At 44.5% G+C, this 19,920-nt stretch overlaps 1 protein-coding gene and 1 long non-coding RNA gene across 2 annotated transcripts in view; one reads left to right on the plus strand and one right to left on the minus strand.

Moving 5' to 3' along the window:
- Nucleotides 1–19,920, plus strand: part of dpy19l3 (dpy-19 like C-mannosyltransferase 3) — a 48,273-nt gene that overhangs the window by 2,061 nt on the left and 26,292 nt on the right. Inside the window, exons 3-9 of the mRNA XM_068760322.1 lie at nt 274–401; nt 8,502–8,592; nt 14,210–14,331; nt 14,590–14,735; nt 18,915–19,038; nt 19,152–19,286; nt 19,679–19,810. Of these exons, the coding sequence (XP_068616423.1) occupies nt 274–401; nt 8,502–8,592; nt 14,210–14,331; nt 14,590–14,735; nt 18,915–19,038; nt 19,152–19,286; nt 19,679–19,810 (878 nt within the window). The remainder of the gene's footprint in view (nt 1–273; nt 402–8,501; nt 8,593–14,209; nt 14,332–14,589; nt 14,736–18,914; nt 19,039–19,151; nt 19,287–19,678; nt 19,811–19,920) is intronic.
- LOC137917607 (uncharacterized) lies at nt 4,178–10,507 on the minus strand. Its single transcript, XR_011106667.1, has 3 exons — nt 10,441–10,507; nt 9,080–9,125; nt 4,178–4,263 (listed from the first exon to the last, which is right to left on the minus strand). It is a non-coding gene; the product is annotated as an uncharacterized lncRNA (long non-coding RNA).

Below are 19,920 nucleotides of genomic sequence, written 5' to 3' on the forward strand. Positions count from 1 at the left end.
CCCTCTCTGAGCTGCTGGTTCAGCCACACCCGACTGTCCGACCGGACACACACGTAGTACTTTTGGCATGCTCAATCTGTTACACATACACAACAAACACTTTAGAAAACTGTCTGTATTTATACTCCCTCCAGACTGGCAGCAGCAAGTTTATTCACAGCTGTGCTCTTCCTGCTTTTTTCTCATCTCATATTGTCTCCTGTGCAGAAAAGCCACATTGTGTGTTTGATTTTTTTACATTCATATTCGAATCACATGTTAATGTCCCTGCAGGTGATTGGTCATGGGGGTCAATAATCTGCACATCGGTTGGCTGGTCTGTGTCGGTCGGGGTTGGTCTGCTGTGCTGTATCTACTTGGCCACGCTGCATGAGAATGATCTGTGGTTCTCCAACATCAAGGTGAAGACGCTCTATCGAGGAAATATAACGCCAATTCAATGCAATTCAACTTTATTTATATAACGCCAGATCACAACAGGAAGTCATCTCAAGGCACTTTACAGGAGTAGCAGGGAGAGACAGAACCCAACTTGACCCACAAGAGCAGGCACTTTGGAGACGGAGGCAAGGAAAAACTTCCCTTTAACAGGCAGAAACCTTGGACAGAACCTAAGGCTCATGGTGGACGGCCATCTGTCTGACCGGCTGGGTTGAGAGAGAGAGAGAGAGAGAGAGAGCAGACAAAAACAAGATGTATAAAACTATACATTGGTATTTCAGTTACGTTGTGGTGTCGTAGTCAGGAGAGGCTTTTCTCAAGACAGGACAGAATAGATTAGTTCACATTCACATTTTCTATGTTTGATAAACATTCCACATATTATCACCGGCGATGAACTTTGACCTCCAGGGATGGAATGAAAACGAACGGGGGCGTCTCCTGGTCCAAAGATTCCTCTTTCTACACTGCTCAAATAAAAATAAAGGGAACACTAAAGTAACACATCCTAGATTTGAATGAATGAAATATTCTTATTAAATACTTTGTTGAATGTGCTGACAACAAAATCACACAAAATCTGTTCGTGGTAAATAAATCGTAGCCTTCGATCTGAGGTTTGCGCTTTATTTAGCCGGGACTCTGAAACTGCTAGGATTGAGAATTCTTTATTGTGTCCTCTTTCAAGCATTCTTGGATGTTTGAGTTATTTGCACTGAGACTTCTGCTGTTCAAGTGTACAATAGAAAATGTTCCATCTATATTAGTCCTCTGTGAAGTAATCACTGTCTACTGAACGCATCCAGCTCCAGGGAGCTCTCTTATCATTACTTTTCCTTCTTCTGGTGTACCATTTAGTTTTATCCACACTTGTCTTGTCCGGGTTGCTTGTATTTTATTGTGTTTCCCGAGGAGTCTTGCTTGCCTAGCGGCCTCTGCGTTCTTCCGTGTTAAAGGCTCGTAACATAGACATTTGTTCCTCTCAGTTTTTTAGCGTGTCTTAGCAAATGACTCTTCACCTCTCTATTTGTGAAGCTGATGACGAGGGCGGGTTTTGCATTACCGTTATCTCAAATGATCTGACATATTTTTATTTTATTTGGTGGAAGGGTTAGGTTTGTTCCAAGGAAGAAAACCCAAACCCATTGCATTTTGGAGTGATGCTAAATTCACAAGCACAACTTAACATATTGGGTCTGGCTGCTAAGGAACCGTATGGAACGTCTTCCATAATAAGGGGCTTGTGTGGCATTCTGTTTACACCAGAACGGAGCAAATGAGTGTGAATGTTAATGGGGAATCGTTTCCTCGCCTGCTCTGACCTCACCCAGATAAGCAGAAGAAAAAGGAAGTGGTCGGTTCGATCGTTTTGTTTTCAAGCACATTGTTGAATTCTGCGCTTTCATGCTGTAGTTCTCTATGTGGACTCCAGGGGTCCACAGCAACACAGGGAGAACAGTCCCATTCATAAGTAGCACAATAACAGAATGTACGACTATCTTGGTTGATCCACTTTTTGTTCTAAAACATCTGAAAGTAAAATTCAGTGTCAGAAAGAGGTTCTGGGTGAAAATATATTTCAAGGTCTAATTTGCTGACTGCCATTTATGTAAATAAGGTGTGAATGCACATATAGATGCCTTAGAAAGAAGCACTGCAGGTGTGAATGCACATATAGATGCCTTAGAAGGAAGGACTGCAGGTGTGAATGCACATATAGATGCCTTAGAAGGAAGGACTGCAGGTGTGAATGCACATATAGATGCCTTAGAAGGAAGCACTGCAGGTGTGAATGCACATATAGATGCCTTAGAAGGAAGGACTGCAGGTGTGAATGCACATATAGATGCCTTAGAAGGAAGCACTGCAGGTGTGGATGCACATATAGATGCCTTAGAAAGAAGGACTGCAGGTGTGAATGCACATATAGATGCCTTAGAAAGAAGCACTGCAGGTGTGAATGCACATATAGATGCCTTAGAAGGAAGGACTGCAGGTGTGAATGCACATATAGATGCCTTAGAAGGAAGCACTGCAGGTGTGAATGCACATATAGATGTCTTAGAAGGAAGCACTGCAGGTGTGAATGCACATATAGATGCCTTAGAAGGAAGCACTGCAGGTGTGAATGCACATATAGATGTCTTAGAAAGAAGCACTGCAGGTGTGAATGCACATATAGATGCCTTAGAAGGAAGCACTGCAGGTGTGAATGCACATATAGATGTCTTAGAAAGAAGCACTGCAGGTGTGAATGCACATATAGATGCCTTAGAAGGAAGGACTGCAGGTATTCCTCTGTGTTGTTGCCATTCCGGAATAAGCTGAAGCCCTCTTCTGTCTTATGAGGCTGTTGCTAAGGAGTAGCAGGGTGGTGTCTTTCACACTAAACTGAGACCCTCTGCTGATTGGACACAGATTTTAATGATAGTTTCTGTTTCCCTATATCAGACAGGTTCTACCCATCGGATTGGCTGGCAAATAAATCACAAACTCTTCATCTTGAAATGGGATGATTGTTTTTCCTTTAGCTTCATAGGGTCTGATAGATTTTCAAGCCTGATATAAGAACCACAAGTCGACTTGGAATGCTCTGGTGACTGGTCAAACAGACCTTTTTATCGTCTGTTCATTTTCGTACTGCTCCAGAACATTGTGCCCTGCCAGATATGATGTCATTTAAATCCCACTTTCAAAACGTCACCAGCACTGCGGTTCAAATTATCGGCTGCACCGATTCCAATTTCTAGCCGATCACGACCTTCAATGTTCCAATCTTATTTCATTGAACACAAACAAAACGGCAGACCTCATTTTTAAGCCTCTCACCAAAAATAAAGGGCCCAGCAGTATTTTACTTTGGGGTCGTTAATAAAATAATTTTCGACAGGACAAACTAACAAAACAACCTGAACCACCAATAAGGAGTCCTGAGTTGTAGCTTTTCTTTATTGTAGTGCAAAAAGACAAAATGCCCAACAATATTCAGCAACAAATAGTGCAACATGTTCATAAGTCAACAGGTAGAAACAAGAATTAACACGGCACAGCTCATTGTTCTCAGACTTATTGCAGTCACTTGTACATTAGTGGCGGGTTTTAGTGCGTAGTAAACACTTTGAACAAACTGCTTTATGGAGCAGGAGATAGACAGAGATATACAGCGGTGCAGCGTTTGCGTTACTGCCGACGGCCAATCCTTCACGGTAATTGCCGTCATCGCGCCGTGTGTGTGTGTGTGTGTGTGTGTGTGTGTGTGCGTGTGTGTGTGTGGAGACACTCTCCCCCTGATTGGGCTGCACGTCCTGCTCTTCCTGTCTCCTGCAGGAGTCGAACAAGAAGAGCAGAGTGTATCAATTGAAGTTTGTGTGGTAATGTTCCGGCGAAAATTGACAAAAAATGTTTTCGTGTGTGCTGAAACGTCCCTCACGGTTACCATGGTAGCGCTGCTGCGCACGTGCTCGCTATGAAAGCACTTTTGCTTCCAGGTTTAGAGCTTCCAGGTCCCATATTATACCCTTTACCCACAAGTTAACGCAGTTCCTAAACACTTGTTATGTTCTGCTGCAGCATGGATGCTCAGATGGTCAGAAGAGTCTGGAAAAATAAACCGGCAGGTACAACTCAGCCATAAGATGCAGTAATACCTTGAACTACGAGTAGAATTTGTTCCTGGACAAAAAAAGAAAGGGACCCACCTTCTGTCAAACAGTGATTGAAGTCTTTGTCCTGAGACACACTTCCGGAATGGGTGAGGGAAATGGCCCCACCCCAGTCATCCCTCCATCCTCCAACATGCTCCTCCTCTTAGCTCTGTCTGACCTGGTGTAGAGGAATACTTTCATTAAAACTGTATCAAAGTAATAAATAGGGTTATATTATAATATTCATATTATTGATCTGTATGCCCCACTGCTAATTTGGATCTCCTACTGGGGACACCTCCACAGAGACAAAAGTGTTGTTTATTAGGGATGTGACAACTAGCCTCTCAGTCTGGGACCCCGCTTTGTTTATTTAGAATCACCTGAGATCGCCCCGGGCGTGAAAACACTTTCATCAATTAGCTGTTTTGACCGTCTCTTGGGTTGAATATAGTAACGTCTGAACAGCTCCACAGGGACAAAAGGGTTGTTTATTAGGAACGTGGCAACTAGTTTCTCAGTCAGGAACCCCACCATGCTTTTTTACTTCGCTTCCGTACCCCGGGGGGGGGGGGGGGGGGGGTTACTAGTGTTACCCCGTGTAATTTGTATTTGGACCAATCCCACCCACAAATTAATTTTATTTCGGTTCACTTTTCAATGAGACGGAGACAAAGGACAATATTTGAAAGGTTTTGTCTACCACGTTTCTTACAATAACTTGCAAAAAAAGATTTTTTCCTTCTCCACACCCAAGACTGTCAGTAGACAATAAATATTTTTATAGCGAACCATCTCTTCAGGAAATTACTGAATACAGATACATGTACATACTGTATATTATTGCTGTCAAGCGATTAATTTTTTTAGCGATTATTTAATTCTGATCTGTAATTAATTAATCTAATTAATCTCTTTTTGAATCTTACTGAAAAATTGCTTCGCAAAGCCCTCAATTTGAGATATTTTCATTTAAATTCATTACATTATTGTGGCATATTAAAAGTTATATATATATATATATATATAACAAAAAGTAGCTTTATAAAATCATTTATTGTCATTTACATTCTGCTGTATCCCAAGTGCTGCCTGCAACATCTAGTTTCCACCACCAGGGGGAGTATTGCTGTGTTCTGTTGTCAATCTCCAAATAATTAGAATATAAATAAAATACCAGGTCCATATAAAGTGCTGTAAATTAAGATGTCAAAAAACAGTAAAACACTTTTCTGATCAAGTACTGAACAATAAATGTGTTGCTTTTCCTCTGATTCAGACAATAATAAATAACACAGACCCACCAATCACAGCGCTCTAAGTTAGCCCATCAACAATAGCATTGTTCATCATCACAGAATAAAGCGCTGAACTAGCAACCACTCCTACTCTGACATTAGTGGGGCGTCTCCTCCAGTTTAGCTGAAATGGCTCGCTAGGTTGCTAACGTCTTCGCTGCTAACGTTAGCTGTGGCTGCACTCGCGACTGGGTGCTTTGCGTTCCACTGCGCTGCTCGCTGCTCCTCATCTTGTCCCTCCCACCTACAATGGCTGGGCTGATTCAGAGCGACCTTACCGAGAGTTATTTGTTTCTGTTGCTCTTTCAGCCTGTCCAGATGAAGTAATTTGTCTCCCGTCCTCAGAGATTCATTGTCCTCTCCAACCTCTGGTTCATTTTGATTCTCCCACTGACGCACACACACAAATGTTCGTGTAGGAAGGGAAGGACAGTAACACTTGTGCGCTCTGGTGTCCTTCCTGTTTGAGGTTTGTGCCTTTTGCTGGCCGTCTGTGGCGAGGCTGTTGTCTTAGTATTCCCACATGTGGTTTTCTTATCCAATGCTTTGCTGAGGAGATTTCGCCCCAGGCTATACGGTCTCGGAGGCTTGTCATCGACTTCTCTCACGCCCATTATCACCTCGGCTGTGCATGCAGCGAGACGGTCGCCTCGTCCAGTTTATTTCAGACATGTTCTCACAGCTTGATGCTTGTTCCAGATCCACAAACCATCTGACAAATGTTCACGGAATCCTGTTCCAGCGTGTTCTCATTGCTGCGCCGACTCCCAGCCAGCATTTTCCCTTTCCTGTGTGCCTCGGTGTTTGTCGACGGGTCACCAGAAGACCACTCTCTTTTCTTCCTCCCTCGTTTGCTCGGGCTACCAAAAGCCCATCCAGTTGTTTGCTTTTCTCTTTATGCATCATCGCTAATGTTGAAGAAGGATTTATTTGTTTAAAGTCTGCATTGAGGATCAAGGAAGACTGGACTTGGTCTGTCTTTCGTCCCGAGAAAACAAAGCAGAGGGACGACGGCCGGACCGTAAATGGATGGACCCTCGCTTGGATTCTTCAGGACTCAGGAGACATGGAAGTAACTCAAAGACCCATAAACAGGAGACGTGGCGATTGGGGTCTTTGCTTTCTGAGAAGTGAACTCGCTTTAAGGCTTCAGAGCAATGTGTGAAGTTGTTAACCAGGATTATTCTCTTTGACCTTAATTTAAAATGGAGGATTAGTCTTCTCATCAGAGTTCATGGTGAAAAGCCAAGCCTTGTGTTGCCTCCAGCTGGCTCAGAAGAATAATTGGGATGAAAATCAGTTACTCATCCCCCCCAGAAAAAGCTTTTGCATATTTCCCTTGGCAAGGAACGCAAAGTGATTAAAAAAACCTAATTTATTTGGACCGATTTCAAGAAGAGAAAAATGCCCCACGTATACATTTGTTGCTGTAATGGATTTGGCTCAGTCCTGTAGCTTGACTCAGGAGCGTGTTTTTTTTTACATTCTTTAATCTACCTGGACTTGACTCATCAGAAGATTAAAGATTTCTTCTTCAAGATCTTCGGAGATGGAGCTTCGTAAGAGAGTTAAAATGTGCAAACTTGGACACAGTTTGGAGAGACGAGCAGAAGTCAAACCACAGTGGGTTGGAGAAGACGTTTCTCTGCTTGGAGGATCCACTACTTCCTTCAGTTCAAGCATCCTACCTTGGTGGCCTTGGCAACAGTGTGTTTCCATGGCAGCGGGGATGCTATGTGCTTTGCTCTTTGCAGTGGTTCACGCTTGGTGCGTTAATGCCATACATGAGAACCTGCTGTGGTTCTCTCAGCTCACGGTACGACTTATCAGGCCTCGACTTTCAGACTTGTCCAAGATTGATTTGATGTAAAGTCTCAGAAGACTTAAAATTATATTTATATATATATATATATATAACTAATTAACAAGCATAACTACCGGCTATTTCTATCTGATGCGTGTTGCTTGCGGTTCTCGAACGACTCGGTAGTCGAACTGCTCGATTTTCGGCCAAAGAAATTTCGTTTAAATTTCCCCGGAAGCCGCAGAGATTTTTGGAGTTCAAACACACGAGACCGAAGGCAGCGTCTACCCGAGTAGGTTCCGTTTGAGTCGAGCTGCCAGAGGAGACTGTGCTGATTTTACACTTCACATGCGTGTTTTTTTCACTTTGTCTCTTTAGCCCTTAGTTATGGATCCAAAGAAAGGCAGCAGTAAAACTACTAGAAACGAAAAGAGGAAAGTAGTGAGAACAACTGTTGAACTAAAGAAGAAATAAACGGCAAATATGAAATTGGCGTCCGTGTCTGGGATCTTGCTGCAGTACGGTACGGAGAAATCAATGATTTCGACTTTTCGTTAGAAAACTGAGCTAAAGAGGAGATAAAAAACCCGAGAAGGACAGTTACCGAGTCATTTTATCTCGACACTGCAGCCAAAATAGTTTGTAAAAGATACAGAATTGTGTTAAATTAACTTTTATTATGCTTTTGTTTTTTGTACTATTTATGTGTTATCTGTTGTTTAAATACACGTAGTTACATTTTAATACGACTGTTTCCATGTAAATCATTTCTTATTGGAAATATACGGTAGTTTCGGTTTTCTAACAGAATTACGGAACGAATTATGTTCTGCACCCGAGGTTCCACTGTACTAGTTAAATAGAAGCAGGTACCATGTAAGCAGGCTTCTCATATGTAATTTACACTGGATGCTCCTCATTTTGAACATTTTGATATAGATGAATGGGGATGACGTCGCCAGAGGAAAGATGACTAATGTTTTGCATTAAGCCAATATTTCAATTTAACGATGCGCTTTAGAAACTATTTCCGAGCGTAGTATGATAGTTTCTGCAGCTGGTTGTTCACGGTTTGCTTTCTGTTTAACCCGTCAGTGTAAAACAGAAATCTTGCATGGAAAGAGAGAAATCTTCTGGGAAGGCACACACACACACACAGCTTTACGAGTTTGTTAGCTGCTTTAAATCTGTTCCACACTTCTCTGACTTGTGTTGCCAAGATAATCTGTTTTCTGTATATATATATATATATATATATATATATTTAAAAAAAAACCATGAAGTTGGTTCCATAAAGTAAATTTCTGTTTTCAGGAAGTGGAGCGGGAGATCTCTTTTCGGACAGAGTGTGGACTTTACTATTCCTACTTCAAGCAAATGCTGCAGGCCCCGTCCATACAGGAAGGTATACACTGTGTTTCTACATTTTTTGTGTGCATGTTTGTGCCAGGTTTTCAGTGATTAAGAGAATACTTTGATTTTTACACAATTTGAACAAACCCCTGGATGTAGCATTTGTAATGAACTGTCATGGATAAGATCTTTCTACATAGATATATATATATATATATATGACATATAATCTATATTTGTAGCTGTAATCAACCAGGTATCCCATATCTGTTTTAACCCTTTATATGGCACACATTGAAATACTTTGAAATCACAAAATTCAACCGTAGAGCTAGAGGACATAAAAAACTTTTTCTGTTGTAACATGTTTAGAAAACAGAACATAAAATCACTGCAAAGAATCACTTGCATGATAAATTAACAAACTATTTAGCAGGAATTAAAAAACTATATTTCAATCTAATATTAATGTATTTGAATGGCCAAAACAAATGTCCTTCCTCTCTAACATGAAATCCTCGTGTCACGGACGCTCTTACTTTGTTTTTCGTTCATTCCTCGAGTTGATTGCTCGGACTCCTCATTCTTTTTTTTTTTTTTAGGAAAGAAATACAGAAAGAAAGAATAAATAACAATACAAATAATAATAATAATAATAATGAAAAACAGTTATTCTCCCGCTTGTGACATTGTAAGCGGAGACTGAAGGTCATAATGGGTGCAAATAGAGTCCGTTAGAATCAGTGTTTTAGGATATTGGCTTAGACCAGTGTTTCCCAACCTTTTTTGAGCAGCGGCACACTTTTTACATTTACAAAATCCTGCGGCACACCACGAACCAAAATGACACAAAATGACGTTCTAACACAGTACACATTATATTAGATGAGCTTTATTATAATATATAGAGTTAATAATATAGTTTTTTAATGTATTTATACTTAGTAGGAAACCTGGGGCTGTTTTGATGAACACAAAATGGATATCCTGCAGTAATGGCAGAAAGACACACACAAAGCTCTTCCTCAACAGCTCTCAGTCTCTCTGTTTGTAGTTTTTATCGCCGTCGAGCTTGAGAAGCTCAGCTCACACAGATATGTGGTTGAAAATGGGAGCAATGTCAGAATAGCTTTGTTGGCTAGAATGGGGAACTCCTTGGCAACAGGTAACCAGAAACTGTCCAAAGGAAGATCAGCAAAGTTTAGCTTTAAACCACCATCTTGTTTCAGTTCAGTGTAGTGATGGGAATTCCAGCTCTTTTAAGAGAGCCGGTTCTTTTGGCTCCCAAGTGGCTCCTCAGATTTTTTGTTGACAAAATTAATTTAATACCAAATCATGTGCATTGTGTAAAATTAGCTACTAATGTAAAAACATGCAATATATCAAATGTTTATTAAATGTCTTTATTTAAATCCTCTTTGCACTGCTAGCTACAAAAAACATATTATATAATATAAAATACAAAACCAAACCAAACACATCTCACAGAGAACAAGGTCAAATCTCTGCATGTAAATCTCTAAAACACAACAAGAAAACATAAATTAAAAAGTGCAAAAGATAAAGCAGCTTCAGGTAACAGTTCTACTGTTTTACTGAAGAATGGCATCAAAGGAAACCAAGTGGCTCAGCTTGGAGGGGCTGATCCTGTTTCTCCTTTCTGTTATGATCTGTCCTGTTTTGGAGATTCTCTCTGGGGGGACAGTCTCCGTGCCATTGCGTGTGTGAGACGTGGGTAGACTGAACACCTGGACTCCCACCAGCTCAGTGGGGCCGCACTTCTTTGAATAAGCGGCTCCTCAAGATACGATCTTACTTTATTTTATTTTGCCTTTGTGTCAACCGCGTTAAAATGTCTCCAGATTTTTCTACGTTTTCTATCACTCGTTTTTTCTCTTACCCTTTCTAGCGCGTCGTTTGTCTCTGGTCTAAAGTTCTCTCTCTCCCTGCCTCCCTTTCGTTTCGTCCGCTCGCTGTGCTGCGTGTGCGTAAACACCCCCCTCCCCCTTCTCGTTGTGGACACGCACACGCCCACACACACGCCCACACACACCTCGACCAATCACGTTAGACTTTAACAGACTTTTTTTGGCTCACAATGACGGGACCCAGCTCCTGTCGTTCACTTCAAAGTCTGAAGAGCGATCTACGGGCGGCACACACACTTTATTACAGCGCGGACACCCGACAATGTTAATTACGTGATATTAGAAAAAATAAAAATAAAAAATAAAAATAAAAATTTTTTTGGGTGATATTAGAAAAAATAAAAAATATTTTTTTTTTGGGTGATATTGGAAAATTTCTCGCAGCACACCGGTTGGGAAACACTGGCTTAGATCGACAACAGATTTCTGACAATGACAGTCGTTCTTTCAGCCAGCTAAATCCACAGCCGATGGTTGAAGTGAGGAGACTGCTGTTTGTTTGTTTGTTTGTTATCCATGTCCTCTGTATATGTGTTGAAACCACTTCACTTCCTTCCACACCAGATGGCTGCCTCTACCCATGAGCAGACAGCCCCACCACTAGATCAAATAATCCTCAGTGGTCTCATGAAGCACTAGCAGGTCTGAGGAAAATTAGTCTTATTATTTTGTTCCCAGTATCATGTAAAATTGTCCGATGGTAATGGGACTAATTCTCTACTGAAGAAATGAATTTAAATGAGGATCATTTATGGAGGAACCGGCTGACCTCCCTTTCTCCCGCACTCTGAATGCACTTCTTTTTTCTGTCACGGTGGAATGACTCCAAAACTACAGTACAAAAGGAAAAGACTGGAAGAATGAAACGACTATGCTGCACTGCGTTTCTTTTGTAGTGTCTTAAAAAGACACGATCTGTCAACTTCTAAATAAAAGTGAGGAATGGTGAGAGGAGAGAGCGAGAGAGGGATGAGTAAAAAGGAATGAAAAGAAAACAGACAGTTTGAAACAAAGACATGTAAATAAATGAATGCATTGGAGTGAGGGGGGGGGGGCGGGGTTAATGTGGTTCTTTTATGTAGCCGATACATTGCTGGTTTTTATGGCCTTACATCAAGAGCACAGCATCGACTAGCCTGACACTTCCCACCCTGCAGGGGACGCTCTGATCTCTGCTGCTAGTTTAGTGTCACACTTTTTTACACGCAAACAAAGGGGTTGAAAATAATGCTGCACCGTGTGGAGTAATAACACGAGTGAATGTGTCTGTGTCTGGTTGCAGAGCATGGTGATATCATTGTCAAAGGAAAAGTCTATCTGTGACGATACCAGTGCAGTTACAAAAAATAACCGTTGCCTTTTCGACTTAATGAATTAAATTGTATTTCTATAGCACCAAATCATAACAGGAAGTCATCTCAAGGCACTTTAAAGGAGTAGCAGGGAAAGACAGAACCCAACTTCACCCACAAGAGCAAGAACTTTGGAGACGGAGGCAAGGAAAAACTTCCCTTTAACAGGCAGAAACCTTGGACAGAACCTAAGGCTCATAGTGAGCGGCCATCTGTGTTGACTGGTTGGGTTGAGAAGGAGAGAGAGAGTGAGATAGCAGTAGAAAGACAGAGAGACAATAACAGGTAGGAGGAGAGTCAAAAACAAATGGATGGAGAGAGAGAGAGAGATAGAGAGCAGGAGCAGACAAAAACAACCCACAGACTAAAGAGCTGCTATATGAAACTATAAAAGGACACCAGATGACTACTGCAACGCACTTCTCATCGGGATCCCGGGCAAGAGCATCCAGAAGCTCCAATACATCCAGAACAGTGCTGCTAGGATCCCGATGAGGGTGCGGAAGTATGACCATATCACACCCCTGCTCCATTCCCTACACCGGCTTCCTGTCTCCTCCAGGATTGAGTACAAGGTCTATGGGAGACGGGGCCTTCTGCTCAGCTGCTCCTCGGCTGTGGAATGCCCCCCCCCCGACCACCTGAGAGCGCCACCGTCCGTAGATGTTTTTAAAAGTGGACTTAAGACATTAAAAGGATCTCATGGATGTCTTGGCGTTCTTAAGCATATTATTTTAACCGTTTTAACTCTTCGGTGTTTTCTCTTTTAATGTAGCACTAGTAATAAATAAATAAAATGTATTATTATTATTATTAGTTGACAGCCACAGGTCCAGGTTCTGCAGCGCCACAGACAGAAGGGAGAGGGAGAGAGAGAGAGAAATTAATGACGGATAGAGAGGGAGGAGCTCGTGTGTCATGATGTTAAACCACCAGTGCTGGTCTATGACAGCATATTGATTACTGCATCGATTAACTATAAGATTTGTTAAAAAGGAAAGTCTTTAGTCTCTTTGAACATAGAGATGGTGTCTGTCTCACGAACCAATCAGGGAGCTGATTCCACAATAAAGGAGCTTGATCACTGAAAGCTCTGCCCCCCTGTCTGAACTTGGAAATCTTTGGAACCAAGAGCAGGCCGGCATTTTGGGACCGCAGGGTTCTAGTGGGGCAATATGGGATAATCAGCTATCTAAGGTAAGGAGGGGCCTGGCTGGTGAGGGCTTTAAAAGTAAGTAGAAGGATTTTATATTCAATTCGTTCCCTAAAAGGAAGCCAATGCGGAAACGCCAGAACAGGGGAAATGTGTTCTCTCAGTCTGGTTCCTGTCAGAACACGAGCTGCTGCATTCTGGATCAAATAAGATGTTTAATAGAGCTACAACCGGACAGTAATGAATTGCAGTAATCCTGCATCTAATTCTGGATCTTTTGGGGTTAATTGGTGCCTGATTATTGTAAATATTGCAAAGGTGAAAGAACGCAGTCCTTGTAATGTGCTTTATCTGGGACTGAAAGGACGGGTCCTGATCAAAGAGAACCCCCAGATTCTTGACGGTGGTGCAGTGTCATCACAAATAATGGAAGTAATGCACACATCTACAATTTTTTTATTTATTTATTTATTTATTTGAAAGGATAAAACCCCTTGAGATGAAACCATCTCGTTTTCAAGGGGGTCCTAATTGGGGCCTCAACTTGTTATAAACCAAAATTAGCTTTAAAATCTGCAGTAAATTGGCCTCTTGGGCTGGATTAGATTAGAACCTGCCTTTTGTCCAGCTACGAAACAAGCTTGTTAGAGTTCGACAGATCCATTAACTACTTTGCTTTATCAGCTTTGTTGTTCTCCCAATGGAAAATGTGGATTTTAGCTGCTAACGGCTCCTGAATATTTACCATCCTGTGTGCAGACTGAAGCATTTTTTTGCCTCGAGCCAATATTTCTGAAGCTTCAGGGTCAACGGCTGAAAGCGGCATCTTATTATCTTATCAGCCATTACGTCTTCTTTGATTTTTCAGGATGATCCTGCTACTCTGTTTTTTGCGGTGAAGCCCTTTCAAAGTTTGGCAGAGAGAAACCTGAATTGATTTCCGATGGCATGGGTGCGAATCGATGACTGAGTTCTTGAATCTGGGCGATCTGCTCCTCCTGAAGCGGCAGTTGTCTGGCCTTGTCTCTTAAAGCTAGCATCACAGCAGTGATGTTTGAGGACTTCTGGATGCACTGATGGGTTCAGACATCCGTTGTGTTTCCAGCAACGAGGGGCTTAAATTCAAGCAGAGCAGGCTGTGGTTTCATCGGTTAGCTGGAACTTCACTAACAGTGAGCTAATATCCTCCTTGGAGATGAATTGATATGGTATCGTTTTCATTGTATCTGTTCTTAGGGCTTTCGGAGTTGATCCATGACAACTTGACAGAATCCAAGAGGACCATTAATCTCCTGCAGCGTATGAATATCTACCAGGAGGTCTTCCTCAGCGTTTTCTACAGGCTGCTGCCGGTGCAGGTAACACGTCACCATTTTGAGGAATGATTAACTCGTTTCTTTATTTTGTCCCTTTGTCGTTAGCCTTGCCGTCCTGTTAGATGCTACGTCGCTCCCTTCGTGTTGGCGCTATAACAAGAACGCCACAAAGTATTGAACCAAAGTTTGACACTGCCACAGCGTTCCTGGTCTCGAGTCCGTCAGCCTGGTGAACTCTGTGTGTTTTTTTACACCACCTGATGAACTGATAATGTGTGTGTGTGTGTGTGTGTGTTCCAGTCCTATCTGGAGCCAGTGTATTTCTACATTTACACGGTGTTCTCGCTCCAAGCGGTCTACGTCATCGGCCTGTACCTGACAGCATGGCTCCTGTCTGGGTCCTGGCTGGCTGGCGCTCTCGCCGGGGTCTGGTACATCCTGAACAGGTCGGTAATAACATGACAGTAGAATTCTTCTTTCTTAATGTTTTTGATTATATTCTCATGGACCTGTAATAAGTGAGGAAGACTACGCATTGCTTGAAACAGTTCAGTCTGTGTGAACCATTTTTAGATATACTTATTGCCCCCCGGCTCAGTGCCTGTATGTTGGAGTTTACTCCAATAAATGAGAGGGTAGCTTCCCTCCGCCTTCGGGTGGGGGGACGGAACCTGACTGTTGTTTGTGCCTATGGTCCAAACAGCAGTTCAGAGTATCCACCCTTTTTGGAGTCCCTGGAGGGGGTACTGGAGAGTGCTCCTTCTGGGGATTCCCTCGTTCTGTTGGGGGACTTCAACGCCCATGTTGGCAATGAAAGTGAGGCCTGGAGGGGTGTGATTGGGATGAATGGCCCCCCTGATCGGAATCCGAGTGGTGTTTTGTTATTGGACTTCTGTGCTCGTCACAGATTGTCCATAACAAACACCATGTTCAAGCATAAGGGTGTCCATATGTGCACTTGGCACCAGGACACCCTAGGCCGCAGTTCGATGATCGACTTTGTAGTCGTCTCACCGGACTTGCGGCCGCATGTCTTGGACACTCGGGTGAAGAGAGGGGCGGAGCTGTCAACCGACCATCACCTGGTGGTGAGCCAACTCCGATGGTGGGGGAGGATGCCGGACAGACCTGGCAGGCCCAAACGTATTGTGAGGGTCTGTTGGGAACGTCTGGCAGAATCTCCTGTCAGAAGGAGTTTTAACTCCCACCTCCGGGAGAACTTCGACCATGTACCGGCGGAGGCAGGGGACATCGAGTCCGAGTGGACTATGTTTCGTGCCTCCATTGTTGAAGCGGCCGATCGGTGCTGTGGCCGTAAGGTGGTCGGTGCCTGTCGTGGCGGCAATCCCAAGACCTCTTGGTGGACACCGGTGGTGAGGGATGCCGTCAAGCTGAAGAAGGAGTCCTATCAGGCCCTTTTGGCCTGTGGGACTCCGGAGGCAGCTGACAGGTACCGACAGACCAAGCGGAGTGCAGCTACCGCGGTTGCTGAGGCAAAAACCAGGGCATGGGAGGAGTTCGGTGAGGCCATGGAAAACGACTTCCGGACGGCTTCGAAGAGGTTCTGGGCCACCATCCGGCATCTCAGGAGGGGGAAGCAGTGCACGGTAAACACTGTGTATGGTGGGGATGGTGCGCTGCTGACCTCGACTCGAGACGTCGTAGATCGGTGGAGGGACTACTTTGAAGACCTCCTCAATCCCACCGACATGCCTTCCAGTGAGGAAGCAGGGCCTGGGAACTCGGGGGTGAGCTCCTCTATCTCTGGGGCCGAGGTTGCCGAGGTAGTCAAAAAGCTCCTCGGTGGCAGGGCCCCGGGGGTGGATGAGATCCGCCCGGAGTCCCTTAAGGCTCTGGATGTTGTAGGGCTGTCATGGTTGACACGACTCTGCAACATTGCATGGACATCGGGGGCAGTGCCTCTGGATTGGCAGACCGGGGTGGTGGTCCCTCTTTATAAGAAGGGGGACCGGAGGGTGTGTTCCAACTACAGAGGGATCACACTCCTCAGCCTCCCTGGTAAGGTCTATTCAGGGGTACTGGAGAGGAGGGTCCGCCGGATAGTCGAACCTCGGATTCAGGAGGAGCAATGTGGTTTTCGTCCTGGCCGTGGAACTGTGGACCAGCTCTACACCCTCGGCAGGGTCCTTGAGGGTGCATGGGAGTTTGCCCAACCAGTCCACATGTGTTTTGTGGATTTGGAGAAGGCATTCGACCGTGTCCCTCGGGGAGTCCTGTGGGGGGTGCTCCGGGAGTATGGGGTGTCGGACCCCCTCATACGGGGTGTCCGCTCCCTATATGACCGGTGCCAGAGCTTGGTCCGCATTGCTGGCAATAAGTCGGACCTATTTCCAGTGCGGGTTGGACTCCGCCAGGGCTGCCCTTTGTCACCGATTCTGTTCCTAACTTTTATGGACAGAATTTCTAGGTGCAGCCAGGGCGTTGAGGGGGTTCGGTTTGGTGACCTCAGAATTGGATCGCTGCTGTTTGCAGACGATGTGATCCTGTTGGCTTCATCAGGCCGTGCCCTCCAGCTCTCACTGGATCGGTTCGCAGCCGCATGTGAAGCGGCCGGGATGAGAATCAGCACCTCCAAATCCGAGGCCATGGTTCTCAGTCGGAAAAGGGTGGAGTGCACCCTCCAGGTCGGGGAGGAGATCCTGCCCCAAGTGGAGGAGTTCAAGTACCTCGGGGTCTTGTTCACGAGTGAGGGAAGAATGGAGCGAGAGATCGACAGACGGATCGGTGCAGCGTCTGCAGTGATGCGGACTCTGCACAGATCCGTCATGGTGAAGAGAGAGCTGAGCCGAAAGGCGAAGCTCTCGATTTACTGGTCGATCTTCGTTCCTACCCTCACCTATGGTCACGAGCTTTGGGTAGTGACCGAAAGAACGAGATCCCGGGTACAAGCGGCTGAAATGAGCTTCCTCCGTAGGGTGGCTGGGCTCTCCCTTAGAGATAGGGTGAGAAGCTCAGTCATCCGGGAGGAGCTCGGAGTAGAGCCGCTGCTCCTCCGCGTTGAGAGGGGCCAGATGAGGTGGCTCGGACATCTATTCAGGATGCCTCCTGAACGCCTCCCTGGTGAGGTGTTCAGGGCACGTCCCACCGGGAGGAGACCACGGGGAAGACCCAGGACACGCTGGAGAGACTATGTCTCTCGGCTGGCCTGGGAACGCCTCGGGATCCCCCCGGAAGAGCTAGAAGAAGTGGCCGGGGAGAGGGAAGTCTGGGTTTCCCTGCTTAGGCTGCTGCCCCCGCGACCCGGCCCCGGATAAGCGGAAGAAAATGGATGGATGGATGGATATTGCTGCCGCCGCAAAATATTTACATTCATTTGCCTCAGTTCCACTTGGATAAAATCTACCATAATAACAAATTCCAATCATGTTTCCAAAGGGGGATAAAAATACTCAGGAGAAAAGCAGTTCTGGTTGATCTTCCAATTACATTTTTTCCTCTGACTCAGATCTTAAACGGAAACATGAAATTAAATATCTGGGCAGGAGTATGAGACTCGTGGATCACTGTACTACAGATCTAAATAAAAATCTAGATTCATCAGATTAAGTTGTTTGGCTTTAACAAATCCCATCAAATCAAATACTAAAGAGGTAGAAGGAGCACCAGATTGTACTGTTTCCATTTCTATCCCGCTAACACCAAACCGAAGATCATTTGAGGACACTGCGGAAATAAACCACTTTGCACATGCGAACATCTTTAGTCCTCCAAGCAGACGGGCTGTTCTCCTTTTCGCACTTTGAGCGCTACGTTTGTGGGCGGCTCGGCCATAACAGACTGAATATCAGGCACAGCGGCTTGGGGAAGGTTGCAGGAGGAATTCATAAATGCTTTTGTGTCCAGTCATTTCAGAAAACTCAGTTGTCTCTTGTTGACTGAATTTGATCAACTGTGAGCTTTCGTTCATATTGTGGCGTCTCTGCCAAAGTACGCAGACGTGTACCAGGCTATATTTATTTAATACCGTGTCTCCAAAGGTCTGCAGAGTTGTCTTCCTCCGTTTCTGGATGACGGATGAGTTTGTCGATCCACATCAGTGCAAATTCACCTTTTTCAGAATCTGAAATCTTTTGATTGAATGTTTTTCAGTGATAATTTATGGAGGAATGAACTTGTAACGTTCAAGTTAATGACTTATTTTACCTTTTGCGAATTAAATTACAGGGATGATTAACTCATTGAGTGCCAGCCATTTTGAGTGCCCCAGTTTTCGCACATTTTCCCTGATTTTCCAAGCCACACAGAATATTCTTTACTGTGACTATGCAATATAAAGTATCTTCTTTCATCAGAAAAAAAAAGTGTGTTCCTACAATTTTTCATAACCATTGAAAAGAGGCAGATTTCAATCTCAGGGTTGCCAGTGCATGTTTGGGTTTCAAAAAACATCTTTAAAGAATGTTCTGTGTGGTTTGGAATATTGGGAAAAATGCATGAAAACTGGGGCCCCCTGCATGTAGCTGAGCTGAAAATGGCTGGCGCTCAATGAGTTAAACAAAAGCATGAAGCTTCACTTTTCAGGCATTCGACTGTAATTTTTAGGAACCACGTTTGAATATGGTTTGCAGAAATCGCCTCTCTCTTCTCGTTCTCCATCCCACCAGGGTCGACACTACTCGTGTGGAGTTCACCATCTCCCTGAGAGAGAACTGGTCTTTGCCCTTCCTCGCCCTGCAAGTCGCTGCCATCTCCTGCTACCTCAGGCCTCGGCTCACTGCCGTGCAACAGGTGCGCACGCACGAGCCCACACCATGTGGCTTTACGCCGACAGTAGTCAGCCGTCCCCGAGAGGCCAAAGGTCGTGCCGTCAGCATTTGACCACGGTGTGCTTCTCTCCTCAGAAGGTGATGGTGTGGTTGATGTATGTCACCACGTTCTGTTTCTGCCTGACGTGGCAGTTCAACCAGTTCATCTTGCTAGTTCAGGCTCTTGTCATATTCGCCCTCGACTGCGCCGACATCTTAACCACTAAGCAGGTAGGACCGCCTACTCTGCTGGATAGAATGTACGCGAGCTCAGTTCCGGCCGCGGCGCCTCGGCCATGCAGTGAAACGTACCACCGGGCGTTCCTTCCAGCCGTTATTTATCCACTGAATGTGTAGCAGCTCCTCCCCTCCCCTTACATGAAGGAATGGGCGTGGCTTCTCTGTCTGCCTGTCATTGGTTGCGGAGATGGCCGATTACCAGGCTGTTTTTCTTCTCACTTATAAAGCTGCTCTATGCAGTTCTGTAATATAAAGTAAATAATGATGTAAAAGAGAGCCTGCGTTTGAATTCATTGCACCACTTTTCAGAGCAACGCTTCAATCCCACAGGAAATGAATGATCGAGAACGTTCTTGCATATAATAAACTCTGGCTTTCTCCAGGTGACCACTCTGTACCTTGTTCAAGTGAGTGGACTTCTGAGCGTGTGGCTCCTCCAGTTCTGTAACGCCATGCTGCTGGGCTCACTAGTCCTGAGCTTCATCGTTGCTGCACTCTTCGTCAAATACTGGCAGGTCAGTATGGGAATATAAAAGACAGAGAAAGACATCTAAACACAGTTTTTGCACAATCCATGTCCAACTGGAATGCTGGAGGCAAATTCCTGACGAGTCTAAATGCAATT

The sequence above is a fragment of the Brachionichthys hirsutus genome, chromosome 1 (assembly GCF_040956055.1).
Source record: "Brachionichthys hirsutus isolate HB-005 chromosome 1, CSIRO-AGI_Bhir_v1, whole genome shotgun sequence".
NCBI lineage: Eukaryota > Metazoa > Chordata > Actinopteri > Lophiiformes > Brachionichthyidae > Brachionichthys > Brachionichthys hirsutus.